We start from the raw sequence: 15237 nt of genomic DNA, 5'->3' as shown, positions 1-15237 counted from the left end.
CTCAATGATAGTGAGTAGAGAGCATGGAAATGGTTATTAGTAAAAAAGAACTGCCAGACTTTTCTCTGCTGCTGCTGCTAAGTCGCTTCAGTTGTGTCCGACTCTGTGCGACCCCATAGATGGCAACCCACCAGGCTCCCCCGTCCCTGGGATTCTCCAGGCAAGAACACTGGAGTGGGTTGCCATGGCCTTCTCCAGTGCATGAAAGGAAACATGAAAGGGAAGTCGCTTAGTCGTGTTCGACTCTTCCCAACCCCATGGACTGCAGCCTACCAGGCTCCTCCACCCATGGGATTTTCCAGGCAAAGAGTACTGAAGTGGGTTGCCATTGCCTTCTCCGTCCTTATCTCAAAACTATGCATATCCTCTCCTATGGCCAGAAATTCCTCTAGTATGAAATATAAACCCTTCATCTGCTCTTGGTGTGCTCTGCTAAAAGAAAAACTGGTAACAATAGACCTCACTCCTCTCCTATGGCCAGAAATTCCTCTAGTATGAAATATAAACCCTTCATCTGCTCTTGGTGTGCTCTGCTAAAAGAAAAACTGGTAACAATAGACCTCACTCAGTTTGGTGTGGATGTTTCATGGCTGAAGAGGTGGTGACAGTTTCTACATCACCTTCTTCAAGCTCCTCAGAGTTGCACTAACACTGACTTCCTCAAATTTTGAGGAAGTCAGTGTTGCTTTAAAAATTCTCTTGGCAGCAAAATTAGAGAAAAGTCTGGCAGTTCTTTTTTACTAATAACCATTTCCATGCTCTCTACTCACTATCATTGAGAACTGAATCAGAGATTTAGAGCTTCATAACATGGCCATCACCTTCAGGGTTATACAAAGGAGCAAAGAAGCAACGGCGCTGTCAATACAAAATTCTTATTCTTTTATAGCCTATAAAGACCAGAAATTACTGCTACTTCTCAGGTAATATTTCAATGGGAACATCAGAATTAAGGATTTTTTTCTCTCGATTTAAGTACCTAAAAATCAACAGCTTGTCACCTAACAGGCCATCAAAATCTAAAGAAATTAAAATTAAAACATTTGGTGTCACTAAGAGCTGCTATGGCTCAGTTTTGGAAACTGACACTATTAAGATGTAAAATATTCTGTATATCCTTTGACTCAGTAAGAAATTTAGAAAGGAGTGCAACAGCCATCAATAGCGAGGGAGGTCACTAAATGAATTATAGTCAATGAAATATTAGGCAGCTATCAGTAAAACAAATTATTAGGTAGTTATGTATTGACCTGGAGACAGGTCCCTGATTAGCTGTTAACATGAAAAAAATCAAGTTGTGGAACTGTGCATAGTATTTTTTTAAGAAATCCTATGTGTGTGTGTTAAAATACATTTGTGTTTGCGGGCTTACAAAAGGATGAAAGAATTCCCATTAAACCATTAAAATTGGTTACCTTAGATGCCCTAGAAGGAGGTGAAAAAGGGAAAGAAACTTTTTCCTTTTAATTCTCTATCATTTGAATATAATCTATCTGTGTTGCTTGTATAATGTTTAAAATCTAATAAAACAATAACACGACCTTTTAATCACTCTTACCTTCTGGGGAAAGGTCCACAGTTTTAGTAAAGCTTGGGGCAGTGCGTTTGAAGATCTTGGTTCTCTCTCCTCCCACAACCACCTCTGGTCCAAGCAGCGAGACCAACACTGCTAGGCTGTGAAGAGTAATGGCCACGATGGAGTCGCTGGTATCACGCAGGCCCAGTAAAACCTAGGAGTAAACTGGGTAGTAAGTGGACACAACCATGTTGCCTGTCTCTTCTGCCTTTCCCCCCAACCCCAACAAGTAGTTGGGTGCAATCAGACTGTGTTTTTTTTCAAGTGAACTTCATTTCTTAGATGTGTTCTAGGTCAGTAGCTCTCTATTTGTGGTCAAGGACCAATGTTTTCCCTTCCCAATCCAGCATACCCTGATACTTTTTTGAAGATACAATAAAAATGAAGTCAAATAAGTACATGAGAAATGTATTAGAAATAAGATTACTCTGTTAAGTTGCTATAAAAGTTTTTAGATTATGATGCCTGTCGGCTCTTGCCTCCAAGCCACCACCACAGATCCTCCCAAGGGCTCAGCCCTTTTCAGTCTACAGCACCAAGTACTCCCAGGTGGTCTTCCATTCAAGTACTAACTAGGCCCGACCCTGCTTAGCATCTGAGCTCAGATGAGATGGATGCATTCAGAGTGGTAAGGCTGTAGGCAGTTCCCCAAATTGTTGCCGAATCTGAATACTCCATCCAAAAGACAGTTGCTGAATGGATTAAAAAAAAAAAGACTCATCTGTATGACGCCATAAGAGGCTTCTCATGTAAGGACATAGATAGAAAGTGAAGGAACAGAAAAAGATGTTCCATGCACATGAAAACCAAAAGAAATCTAGGGAAGCTATACTTAAATCAGACAAGACAAACTTTAAAACAAAGAGTAATAAAAGAAGGCATGACATAATGATATATAAATCCAATATTTATAACATTTATAAATACTTATGCACCAAATATAGGAGCAGCTAAGTTAAAGCAAATACTGGTTGTTAGTTGCTCAGTCGTGTCTGACTCTGCAACCCCATGGACTAGCCTGCCAAGCTCCTCTGTCCATGGGATTCTCCAGGCAAGAATACTGGAATGGGTTGCCATGCCCTTTTCCAGAGATCTTCCTGATCCAGGGATTGAACACAGGTCTCCTGCATTGCAGGCAGATTCTTTACTGTCTGAGCTACATGGAAGTCCCTAAAACAAATATTAACAGGCCCTAAAGAGAGAAATAGAGCAATACATTAATAGCAGGGGACTTTAATATCCCATTTACATCAATGGATAGATCATCCAGACAGAAAGTAAGAAAATGTTGGCCTTAAATGACACATTAGATGGATTTAGATATACAAAGAACGTTTCATCCCAAAGGAACAGAACACACATTCTTCTCTAGGGCACACGGAACAGTCTCCAAGATGGGTTGTATGTCACATGACAAAACAAATCTTGATAAATTTAAGAAGACTGAAATCAAGTATCTTTTCTGACCCTAAGAGTATGAAATTAGAAATCAATTGTAAGAAGAAAACTGGAAAATTCAAAAATGGGGAGATTAAATAGTATGCTACTGAACAACCAATGAGTCAATGGAGAAATCAAAAATATCTTGAGACGAAAATGGAAATAAAACATACCATCTATGCATGCATCGATGGGATGCAGCAAAAGCAGTTCTAAGAGGAACGTTCATACTAATAAATGCCTACCTGAGAAATAAAAATCCCACGCAAGTAATTCTACATCTCAAGAAGCTAAAAAAAGAAAGCTCAAAGTCAGTAGAAGGAAGGAAATAACAGAGCAAAAATAAATGCAATAGAAAAAAGAAATTCAATGAAACTAAGAGCAGATTCCAGTGGTCAGGTATAGATGTGAGAGTTGGGCTGTGAAGAAAGCTGAGCGCCAAAGAATTGATGCTTTTGAACTGTGGTGTTGGAGAAGACTCTTGCGAGTCCCTTGGACTGCAAGGAGATCCAACCAGCCCATCCTAAAGTACATCAGTCATGGGTGTTCATTGGAAGGACTGATGCTGAAGGTGAAACTCCAATACTTTGGCCACCTGATGCGAAGAGCTGACTCATTTGAAAAAACCCTGATACTGGAAAAGATTGAGGGCAGGAGGAGAAGAGGACGACAGAGGATGAGATGGCTGGATGGCATCACCGACTCAATGGACATGGGTTTGGGTGGACTCTGGGAGTTGGTGATGGTCAGGGAGGCCTGCCGTGCTGCAGTTCATAGGGTCGCAAAGAGGTGGACATGACTGAGCGACTGAACTGAAGAGCTGATTTATTCCAAAGATAAAATCGACAAATCTTTAGCAAGACTCACTGAGAGAGGACTCAAAATTGTAAATGAAAGGAGACGTTACAACTGGTACCACACAAAGGGTCATAAGAGATTACTATGAACAACCGTGATGCTGTTTAGTCCCTAAGTCATGTCCAGTTCTTTTGCAACCCCATGAACTACCCACCAGGCTCTACTGGCCATGGGATTTCCCAGGCAAGAATACTGAAGTGGGTTGCCATTTCCTTCTCCAGGGGATCTTCCCAATCTAGGGATCAAACCCACATCTTGTACACTGTCAGGTGGATTCCCTACCACTGAGCCAGCCACCTGGGAAGCCCCACTATGAACAATTAATGTACCAATAAATTTGAAAAACTAAAAGAAATGGATAAAGTCCTGGAAACATACAACCTATCAAGACTGAATCATAAAAAAGTAGAAAATCTGGACAGGTCAAGTAAGGAGACTGAATCAGTAACCAAAAACCTACCAACAAACAGAAGTCTAGGACAGATAGCTGCTCTGGTGAATTCTACCAAACATTTGAAGAACGAATACCAATTCTTCTCAAATTCTTCCAAAAAAACAGAAGAGGAGGGAAACTTCTTCTTCTTTAAAACTCCTTTTAAAAGGTTGACATTACCCTGACATAAAACCAGAGAAGGACACCACAAAAAAATTACAGGCCAAAATCCCTTCAAGAAAATTAGAGAAACCAAGGGAACATTTCATGCAAAGAGGGGCACAATAAAGGACTGAAAGTTATGGACCTAACAGAAGCTGAAGATATTAAGAAGAGGTGACAAGAATACACAGAAAAACTATACAAAATAGATCTTCATGACCCAAATAACCATGATGGTGTGATCACTCACCTAGAGCCAGACATCCTGGAATGTGAAGTCAAGTGGGCCTTAGGAAGCTTCACTATGAACAAAGCTAGTGGAGGTGATGGAATTCCAGTTGAGCTATTCCAAATCCTAAAAGATGATCCTGTGAAAGTGCTGCACTCAATATGCCAGCAAATTTGGAAAACTCAGCAGTGGCCACAGGACTGGAAAAGGGCAGTTTTCATTCCAATCCCAAAGAAAGGCAATGCCAAAGAATGCTCAAACTACTGCACAATTGCACTCATCTCACACTAGCAAATTAATGCTCAAAATTCTTCAAGCCAGGCTTCGACAGTACGTGAACCGTGAACTTCCAGATGTTCGAGCTGGATTTAGAAAAGGCAAAGGAACCAGAGATCAAATTGCCAACACCTGTTGGATGACAGAAAAAGGAAGAGAGTTCCAGAAAAATATATACTTCTGCTTCATTGACCACGCCAAAGCCTTTGACTATGTGGATCACAACAAACTGTGGAAAATTCTTCAAGAATTGGGAATACCAGACCACCTGACCTGCCTCTTGAGAAATCTGTATGCACGTCAGGAAGCAACAGTTAGAACTGGACGTGGAACAACAGACTGGTTCCAAATCAGGAAAGGACTACAATCAAGGTTGTATATTGTCACCCTGCTTATTTAACTTATATACAGAGTACTTCATGTGAAATGCCAGGCTGGATGAAGCACAAGCTGGAATCAAGATTGCTGGGAGCAATATCAATAACCTCAGATATGCTGATGACACCACCCTTATGGCAGAAGTGAAGAAAAGGACCTCTTGATGAAAGTTAAAGAGGAGAGTGAAAAAGTTGGCTTAAAACTCAACATTCAGAAAACTAATTTCATGGCATCTGGTCCTATCACTTCATGGCAAATAGATGGGGAAACAATGGAAACAGTGTCAGACTTTATTTTTTGGGGCTCCAGAATTACTGCAGATGGTGACTACAGCCATGAAATTAAAAGACGCTAACTCTTTGGAAGAAAAGTTATGACCAACCTAGACAGCATTAAAAAGCAGAGACATTACTTTGCCAACAAAGGTCCATCTAGTCAAGGCTATGGTTTTTCCAGTGGTCATGTATATATGTGAGAGTTGGACTGTGAAGAAAGCTGAATGACAAAGAATTGATGCTTTTGAACTGTGGTGTTGGAGAAGACTCTTGAGAGTCCCTTGGACTGCAAGGAGATCCAACCAGTCCATAAGGGAAATCAGTCCTGAATATTCACTGGAAGGACTGATGCTGGGAAAGATCGAAGGTGGGAGAAGGGGAAGACAGAGGATGAGATGGCTGGATGGCATCACCAGCTTGATGGACATGAGTTTGAGCAAGCTCTGGGAGTTGTTGATAGACAGGGAAGCCTGGCGTGCTGCAGTCCATGGGGTCCCAAAGAGTCGGACATGACTGAGCAACTGAACTGAACCAAATATTCCTGATGAATGTAAGATGCCAAAATCCTCAACAAAATTATAAAACAAATTCAACAATATATTAAAAGGATCATATACCACGATCAAGTGGAATTTTTTTCTAGTGATGCCAGGATGGTGGAACATCCACAAATCAACGTAATACACTACATTAACAAAACGAAGGATAAAAATCATATGATCATCTCAATGAACACAGAAAAAGTATCTGACAAGATTCAACATCTATTTATGATAAAAACTCTCAACAAACTGGATATAGAGGAAACATACCTCAATATAATAAAGGCCATATACAACAAGCCTACACTTAACATTACACCAAAAAGCTGAAGGCCTTCCCTCTGAGATGAGGAACAAGCCAAGGATGCCCACTGTTGCCAACACAGTGTTGGAAACCCTAGCCATAGCAATTAAGCAAGGAAGGGGAGGAGGGGCAAAGACATTTAAATCAGAAAATAAGAAGTACTGTGAAACTATACACAATATACAAAAATTTGTAGCATTTCTATACACATTGGGTTGTCAGAAAAAGTAACCCCATTTATAATTGCATCAAAGAATAAAATTCATAAAAATAAATTTAACCAAGGAAGTGGAAGACCTCTACACTGAAAAGTACAGGGCACTGATGAACGAAACTGAAGAACATAAATAAATGGAAAGATATTCTGTATCATGGATTGGAAGAATTAATATTGTTAATAAACTGCCCATAGTTCCCTAAGCAATCTACAGACCCAAAGCAATCCCTATGAAAATTCCAATGACATTATTCACAGCACTAGAATAAACAATCCTAAAATTTGTATGAAACCACAAGACTCTGAATAGCCAAAGCAACCTTCAGAAAGAAGAACAAAGCTGGGAGCCTCACATTCCTTGCTTTCAAACCATATCACAAAGCTACAGTAAAATAGTATTGGCATAAAACAGACACATAGGTCAATGGAACAAAATAGCCTAGAAATAAACCTATACATATATGGTCAATTAATTTATGACAGAAATAGCCAAGAATACACAATGCAGACAGGACAGTCTATTCAATAAAGTGTTGAGAAAACTGGACAACTGTCTTATAACACATTAACTTAAAATGGATTAAGGACATAAACATAAGACCTGAAATGATAGAACTTCTAGAAAAAAACAGGCAGTAAGCTTTTTGACACAAGCCTTGGTGAGAGTTTTTGGATCTGACACCAAAAGCAAAGGTTACAAAATCCAAAACTAAGAAATGGGACTACATCAAACTAAACAGCTTCTGCGCAGCAAAGGAAACCATCAAAAAGTAAAAAGGTAATCTACTGGATGGGAGAAGATATGTGCGAATCATATATCTAATAAGGGGCTAACATTCAAAACATACAAAAACTCATACAGCTCAAAGGGAAAGACGATCTGACTAAAAACTAAGTTGAAGATATGAATAGATGTTTCCCCAAAGATGACATAAAGATGGTCATGAGGTACACGAAAAGATGCTCAACATCACTAAACATCAGGGAACTACAAATCAAACCACAATGAGCCAGCACTGCACGCCTGTTAGAGAGGGATGGCGAGGCTGTGGGGCGGAGGGAACCCTCGTGTGCTGCTGGGGGGAATTTTCATAATGGGTACAGCCACTATGGAAAACAGTACAGACGTTCATCAAGAAATTAAAAATGGGATGACCATACCATCCAGTGGTTCTACTTCTGGGTGTTTATTTGAGGAAATACCTTACTAACTCAAAAAGGCATATGCACTCTCATATTCACTGCAGGATTATTTACATTAAAGTATCTATTGATGAATGAATGGATAAAGAAAATGCAGTATGCACACAGGAAGATTATTCAGCCATACAAAAAGAATAAAATCTTGCCATTTCCAACAACCTGGATGGACCTGGAGGGCATTATGCTCTGCTAAGGGAAATAAATCAGACTCAGAAAGACAAATGCTCACTTACATGTGTGTGTGGTGGGGGAGGTGGGGTGGAGGACAAACAGAAAAAAACAAGAACACAGATACAGAGAACAGATGAGTGGCTGCCAGGTGGAAGTGAGGAGGTAGAGAGGAAACAAAATGGGGCAAGAGGCATACACTACATTACAAAATAAAAAGGCCACGGAGATATAATGCACAGCAGAGTGACTATGGGTTATAATACTGTACTGCATATTTCAAAGTCACAAAGAATATTTTTTAAAGCTTCATCATGAGAAATTTCATAACTGTATGGTGACACATGGTTACTAAGCTTATTGTGATCATCTGCAATAAACATATCAAATCATTCTCCTGTATACCTGAAACTACATGTCCATAATGTACCTCAATTTTAAAAAAAGATTTTAAATGTTAACTTTCTGTATCTGTACTCAGCTCAATGCAGCAGAATCATAACAAACAGTTCATGGACAGGCAATGTTCTGCAGAGCGCACTTGAAACACTCATCTAGGTCACTAAGAGCTGTGTCCTTCACCTCTTAGCTTAATACACAAGAACAGGACTGTGAAAACTTTTTTTATATCTGATGCATATAACACCTGTCCCAAACTGAGCCAATTATGATCTCTTTCCCAGTAATAAAAACTGGAATTTAGAGAAACTGCTTATCTCTGGTTTGCTTAAAGGGAGGACAGTAAACTTGGAAACTATGGGGCAACCATGCTTGGCCATGTGTATACCTAATAACAAAAGCTGGTCTTCAAAAGTCAAACGTGAATGGATGTAAAGAGAAAGGAAGGGAATGAAGACCATATGGCTGAATCCCAGCTGCACTTGATTTTCCTCTTAGGTAGACTGACGTCCTTTGATTAAAGTCTCTCTTTTGGGCTTTAGCCCATTTAAGTGGGTTTCAGTTACTTGCAACCAGAAGAACCTTGATTAAGACATTCACATGGAGCTATAAGGAGAGGTTTTGCTCTGAATTGGCAAACATGTATAGAAGACAGACAGAGGCAAAGCGTCTGCACCAGTCAGACACAAGGCCAGGACGACTGGACTGCCCGGTGGAGGGGGCATCACGGGTTCAGGAATCCGGGGTTCTGGTCCAGTCTCTGCTGGGAATTCTCAATGTGACTCAGCCAATTAATCGTTTCATTTTTCTGGTCCAGTTTCCTCATTTACCTAAGATAAAGGTTTCCAACAGGACTCAATAAAGAAGTATCAGGTCCAATGCTAACAAACCAGGCACTGTCTCAAAACACAGCTGTACAAGTAAACTAAATCATGGTTAGAATTCTGTCAGCTAATTATGGTAATCTTAAGAAACGACACAAGCCAAAAACCCAAGAATCACCCTCAAAACTCTCCCATCTAGTGAAAAACGGAGTCCTCCCCCTTTTACCCTTCACCACTGCCACCATGTTCCCCAGTCTTTGCCACCTCCTAGCAGGACTATTCTATAATGTCCTCATTGAGCCTCCTTGCTATACAGTCCGTCTTCCACACTGCCACCCAAGTGATCATTAGAAATCAGCTAAGTTATTCCTCCACAGGGGAAGTAACTCCACTCCATTCAGCTTTTCACGTGCTGAATACCTACTTGTTAACAGGTTGTTGCAGAAGTAATCACAGGTTTGCACTGTTGAACTTTTCCATTTGATACTGGAATATATTCTTAAATAAATGTGGTTATGTCACACATCATTTTGATGCACATTTCTTGCTTTATGTTTTTTGCTAATAATTACTTGGTGTTTATATGTATTTTAGACTATGGAAATGATGTTAGACACAAAAGCAAATTTGAGCGATTTATTCGAGTTCAAAATGGGTCAAGAAGCAAGACAACCCGCAACATCAACAAATGCATTTGGCCCAGGAAGTGCTAACGAATGTACAGTGCGGTGGTGGTTCAAGAAGTTCTGCACAGGAGACGAGTCTTGACGATGAGGAGCACAGCCAGCCTCAGGAAGCTGACAACAACGAACTGACAGCGTCAATGACTGGTCCTCCTACAAGCACACAAGAAGTCACCCAAGAACTCAATGTCAATCACTCTACAGTCCTTCGGCATTTGAAGCAAATTGGAAAGGTGAAAAAGCTCGATAAGTGGGTGCCTCATGAGCTGACCGAAATCAAAAAAATTGTTATTTTGAAGTGTCATCTTCTCTTATCCTATCCAATAACAATGGCTCATTTCTCAGTTGGACTGTGATGTGCAATATAAAGTGGATTTTATATGACAACCAGTGAAGACCAGCTCAGTGGCTGGACTAAGTAGAAGCTCCAAAACACTTCCCAAAGTCAAACTTACATCAAAAAGGGGTCATGGTTACTGTTTGGTGGTCTGCTGCTAGTCTGACCCACGACAGCTTTCTGAATCCCAGCAAAATCATTACATCTGAGAAGTACGCTCAGCAAACTGATGAGATGCAGTGAAAACTTCAACACCTGCAGCTGGCACTGGTCAACAGCCTGGGCCTGATTCTCTGCAACAATGCTCCACTGCACGGCACACAATCAATGCTTCAAAAGCTGAATGAGTTGGGCCACAAAGTTTTGCCTCACCTGGCCTCTCACCAACCGACTACCACTTCTTCAAGCACCTCGGCAACGTTTTTGCAGAGAAAATGTTTCCCCAACCAGCGGGACACAAAAATTGCTTTCCAAGAGTTCGTTGAATCCTGAAGCACAGGTTTTTTTGCTACAGGAATTAACAAACTTATTTCTTACTGGCAAAAATGTGTTGACTGTAATGGTTCCTGTTTTTATTAATATAGATGTGTTTGAGGCTAGTTATAATGATTTAAAATTCAGAGTCCGAAATCACTATTACTTTTGCAAAAACCTAATACTGATCTCAGCTCAGTGCCAATTCTGAGACCTATGACAGGACCTCTGTTTCAGACTTAGAGTGCTTCGTTCCTCTTCTACATTCTCAGACACAAAACAGCTACAGGTAGAGTGGCAACTTCCGCAGCAGATGTAAACACAAAGTGCTATGCTGGAGCAACGAGGCTGTAAAGCCAGCCGTCAGTGAACCACGCCCCAGTACCCACGGCCCTGTAGAAACCTACCCACAGTGAACCTGGCCTGACTTCTGTGACTCACTTCAATCAAGAGAATGTGACTGAAGTGATGCAGGCAGTTCCCAATCTATGCCTTAGGAAGGCTGCATGGGCTCTGTGGTCACCTTGGGCAGCCAAGTACGAAGTCCACTGACCCTGCTGGGGAAATCATGTGGAGATGTCACTTGGGGAACAAGGGCCCTGAGATGTCCGGAGACTTTGTGGAGAGACAGCCCCAGATAAGTCTGGCTTTTCCGCCCTCCCCTCCGAGGTGCCAAGGAGCTGTGTGGATGTGTCCTGGGGCTCCAGATGACTGCTGCCTCCACTGACATCATGTGGAACAACAGAACCCACAAGCTGAGCTCAAGCAATCCAAAGAATTATGTGAATTAATAAAGTGTTGTGGGACTTCCCCGGTGGTCCAGTGATTAAGAATCCACTTTGCAAGACAGGGACACAGGTTTGATCTCTGGCTGGAGAACTAAGATCCCACATGCTGTGGGGCAACCAACAGTGTGCACCACGACAGAGCCCTCATGCTGCAACTGAGACCCAATGCAGCCGAATAAATCAAAAAGTAAATAAATAAAATGACTGTCGTTTTAATATACTAAGTAGTTTGGGGCGGTTTGCTACACAGATAACAAATATCTTCTCACTTCTTGAAAGCAGGCAGAATGTTACACACCTCTATGGCCCCAGTACTTAGGCACAAGAACCGGCCTAAAACCTGGCCTTATCATCTTTAAATAAATTAATCTCATAGCAAAACAGACAAAATCTTTCCAAATCTCATACTGAGTTGAACAGTGTCTCCTCAAAATTCATGCCCACCCAGAAAGTGACCTTAAATGAGGTCGTACTGCGTTAGAGTGGACCTTAAATTCAATGCCCAGTGTCCTTATAAAAAGGCCACGTGCCAACAAAAGCAGAAACTGAAGCAATACAGCGACAAGCCAAGAAACTCCAAAGGGCTACCAGAAGCTGGGAGGAGGGCAAGGGAGGACTCTCCCCCAGCGCCTTCAGAGGGGGCCCGGCGGACACCCTGACTGCGGATTTCTGGCCTCCAGAGATTTCTATTGTTTAAGCCACGCAGTTTGTGGTAATTCGTTCCATCAGTCACCAGGACAAACCCAGAGGCCCAGAGTGGGCAAAGGTAACAGGAGCCCTGATGGTGGATCAACGGGCTAAAAACCACGGACAGGAACCATCTCCTTTCCTCTCAGCTACAGTCTAGTTACTTTATAGTAAGTTAATTATGACACGTGCAGTTTCTCTTCACAAAGCATCCCCCAAACGAATCTTGTTAGTTTTCCTCCAAAGAATTAGCAAGCAGAATTACAGGTTTCCGGTTATAAAGAAGCGAAGACTGACCAAGCTGGTTTAACTGCTTTGCCTGGGTGACTGGCCTGGAAATGCAGTTTTCGCGTCCGCCCTTCGGGTTCCAGGAGGCTTCCACACTGAAACGCTGTCTCAGGCCTTCTCAGCTCTTATCCAAATGCCCCCAAGCCCCCTTTTCCTTCCAGCCCACCCCCCGGGTGACTCAGGGAACGCCCGCCCGCTGACCCGACCACGGCTACCTGGGGCAGGATGACCTTCTTCAGCTGCTCCTGCGTGAAGTGCTCCACGTAGGCCTCCAGGTGGGACAGCAGCACCACGCGCACGTGCTCCTCGTGCACCTCGAACAGCCGCAGCAGCACAGGGATCACCCGCGCCTGGAACAGGGCTGGGGAGAGGAGGCGCGGGACTTCTCCGTGCATGTTGTCTTCCCCCAGATCGGACAGGGAAAAAAAATCATCACTTCAGTGAAAGGAGCACGAAGCCTAGAACTTCACACACAATCTTAAGTACTCTTCGAGATTCTTATGTCCCAAACCAAAGGCAAGTGCTTCTTTGACCCCATATTACTCAAGGCTTAACTGTCTTAAGTACACTCCACCTTGTAGGAGTGTTTCTGATACACTCATCATACTTAACGTACTGCAAAGAAACCTTATATTTTAACATAATTCTGAGTGGATAACTCTCTGTATTAATACATTCATGTCTAATCAAGGAGAAATTTCATATACTAGATTCAACTGATATTATTGTTGCAATTTTTCCTGCAAAGCCAGGAAGCATTAAATGCTACAACAGGAGCTGGTCCTCTCTTCCAAGCAGTTAAGGAAGGTCCTTCAACAGAGACAGGCATCAGAACCATTTGGGGACCTTTGAGAATATGTATTCACCTGTCCTCCTTCTGTCCCAGACCTAGGGGGCCAGGCACAGGCAAATTTAGAAAAAGCTCCCCAGGTCATTCAGATCACCACACACTAAACGCACACTGTTTAAATGGGGACAAATAATTCCCAAACTCTGTAACTACCAGGAATACTTTGGGAAAAAATTCACCTTTTTTAGGGCCGAGGAGATATGGAAGAAAACTCTTAACAGCTACTGGCTCTGCAAACACCAGCTGGTTAAGCAGAAGAGGCACCAACCGTGAGGCTATTAATTCCTCTGACAGGCAGCTGACTCTGTCCAGCAGGAATCTGGGGGCAAAGAAGGAACGCCTGGGACACTGCAGCAGGTTACTTGCAGTTGAGACACGTGCAGCCTTAGCCCACATCATCGAAGTGATGCATCTGAAATGTGGCTAGGGAAACTGAACGGGTGGGTCCCCAGATATTTAAGAAAAACACAGAAGGCGTGAGACAACACCAGCTAGTCAGTACATATACAACCTCCAATCCAAGCTACGAAATTTTTTTCAACAAATTGCTCCTCATTAATAATAGCGAGAGTGCCCTCTTTACCCCCTAATAAGCCAGAGTCCTTTTAGTCAATAAAAGATATTTTCTCAAATTGAAAACACATGTGCGTGCTTAGTCGCTCAGTCATGTCCAACTCTTTGTGACCCCATGGACTGTAGCCCACCAGGCTCTTCAGTTCATGGAATTCTCCAGGCAAGAATACTGGAGTGGGTTGCCATTTCCTTCTCAAGGGGATCTTCCTGACCCAGGGACTGAACCCCGGTCTCCAGCACTGCAGGCAGATTCTTTACTTCCCACCAGGGAAGCCCATTTTAAAACACATAGGATATTACGTTACTTAAAGTTTCTATGGTGAACAAAACACTGGCTTTTGTTATTAGAAGCTAAGTACAAGCACTTTGTTGAGAAATACACCGACATCAGGTATTAACAGTAATAACATGCCACCATACAATCACCCTGAGCAAGTATCTTGCCTCCTACCTAATCAGGAAACGGACCATACCAAGCTTTACCTCCTTCAAGCCCCTCAGCCACTATCCACAAACAGGTCCACGGCCAGAATAATTCCCACCTCTTTTCCAGGTACCAAGGATGTGAGGGATTCCTCTTATTTAAGGTCATCGCCACAGGGCCATTGCTCCAACATTCCCTTCTACCCCAGAGCCACAGGCCAACAGCCCCCCAGCACGAGGTGGGCTTCAGTTCCTCCCTCACTCTCACCAGCTCCATTCTGTGAGTCCAAAGACATGCTCCCATCTTTTCCAGCCTTAAAAACAGCCTTACTTGACTCCCTTAGCAACTCAGTAGCAATTCCATGTTCCTCTCCTCTAACCTTTTCAGGAGGTTTTACCCAAAGTCCATGTTCTCACCTTCTGCTCACATTTCAATTCACAGCAGTTTGATTCTCTCTGCTGAAAAGGCTTTTTCTAAGACAAAGTTACAAAAGCTCTCTTGATGGCAAAGTGATTACTATCTTTCTCAAATTCTCTACCGTTTGGAATACCAGCCCTCCTGTTTCTGAATCTCCCCTAATCACTTCTGCCTCACTTGTCAGCCACTCCCTCCCTACCAGCCCCCTGACAAGCTGGGTGCCCCAAGTCCTTTTCATGCTACCCACTTTCTCCGGGAAAATGTCAGTGACTACAGGCTAATGAACCTTAATACTCACCTCAAGCTCATCCTCATCAGACTTCTCTCCTGAGATGCAGACCCATCTGCCCAAAGGCCCATGTCCATCTCTACCTGGAGGCCCGCAGCCACTTCCAACCAACACGGACACCAGATCCTATGTCTTCCCTCCAA

General features: G+C 42.5%; 1 protein-coding gene and 1 pseudogene across 9 annotated transcripts in view; both read right to left on the bottom strand.

Moving 5' to 3' along the window:
* Positions 1 to 15237, bottom strand: part of SCYL3 (SCY1 like pseudokinase 3) — a 41750-nt gene that overhangs the window by 4016 nt on the left and 22497 nt on the right. For 7 of the 9 annotated variants that reach the window (XM_086344772.1, XM_086344769.1, XM_086344770.1 and 4 more), the window contains 3 exons: positions 13571 to 13710; positions 12757 to 12941; positions 1559 to 1730 (listed from right to left, as the gene is read on the bottom strand). In XM_086344772.1, the coding sequence (XP_086200898.1) occupies positions 1559 to 1730; positions 12757 to 12941; positions 13571 to 13710 (497 nt within the window). Of the gene's footprint in view, positions 1 to 1558; positions 1731 to 9906; positions 10121 to 12756; positions 12942 to 13570; positions 13711 to 15237 lie in introns of those variants that run through there. The other 2 variants (XM_086344774.1, XM_086344776.1) reach the window with 1 other exon arrangement.
* Positions 2101 to 2218, bottom strand: LOC147356717 (5S ribosomal RNA; annotated as a pseudogene).

This window comes from Bos grunniens, chromosome 16, assembly GCF_055505025.1.
Source record: "Bos grunniens cultivar Pamir isolate PY7600 chromosome 16, Bosgru_T2T1.0, whole genome shotgun sequence".
In the NCBI taxonomy this organism is placed as follows: Eukaryota; Metazoa; Chordata; class Mammalia; order Artiodactyla; family Bovidae; genus Bos; species Bos grunniens.
The sequence above is the reverse complement of the archived record's forward strand: the minus strand, read 5'-3'. Positions and strand labels throughout refer to the sequence as shown.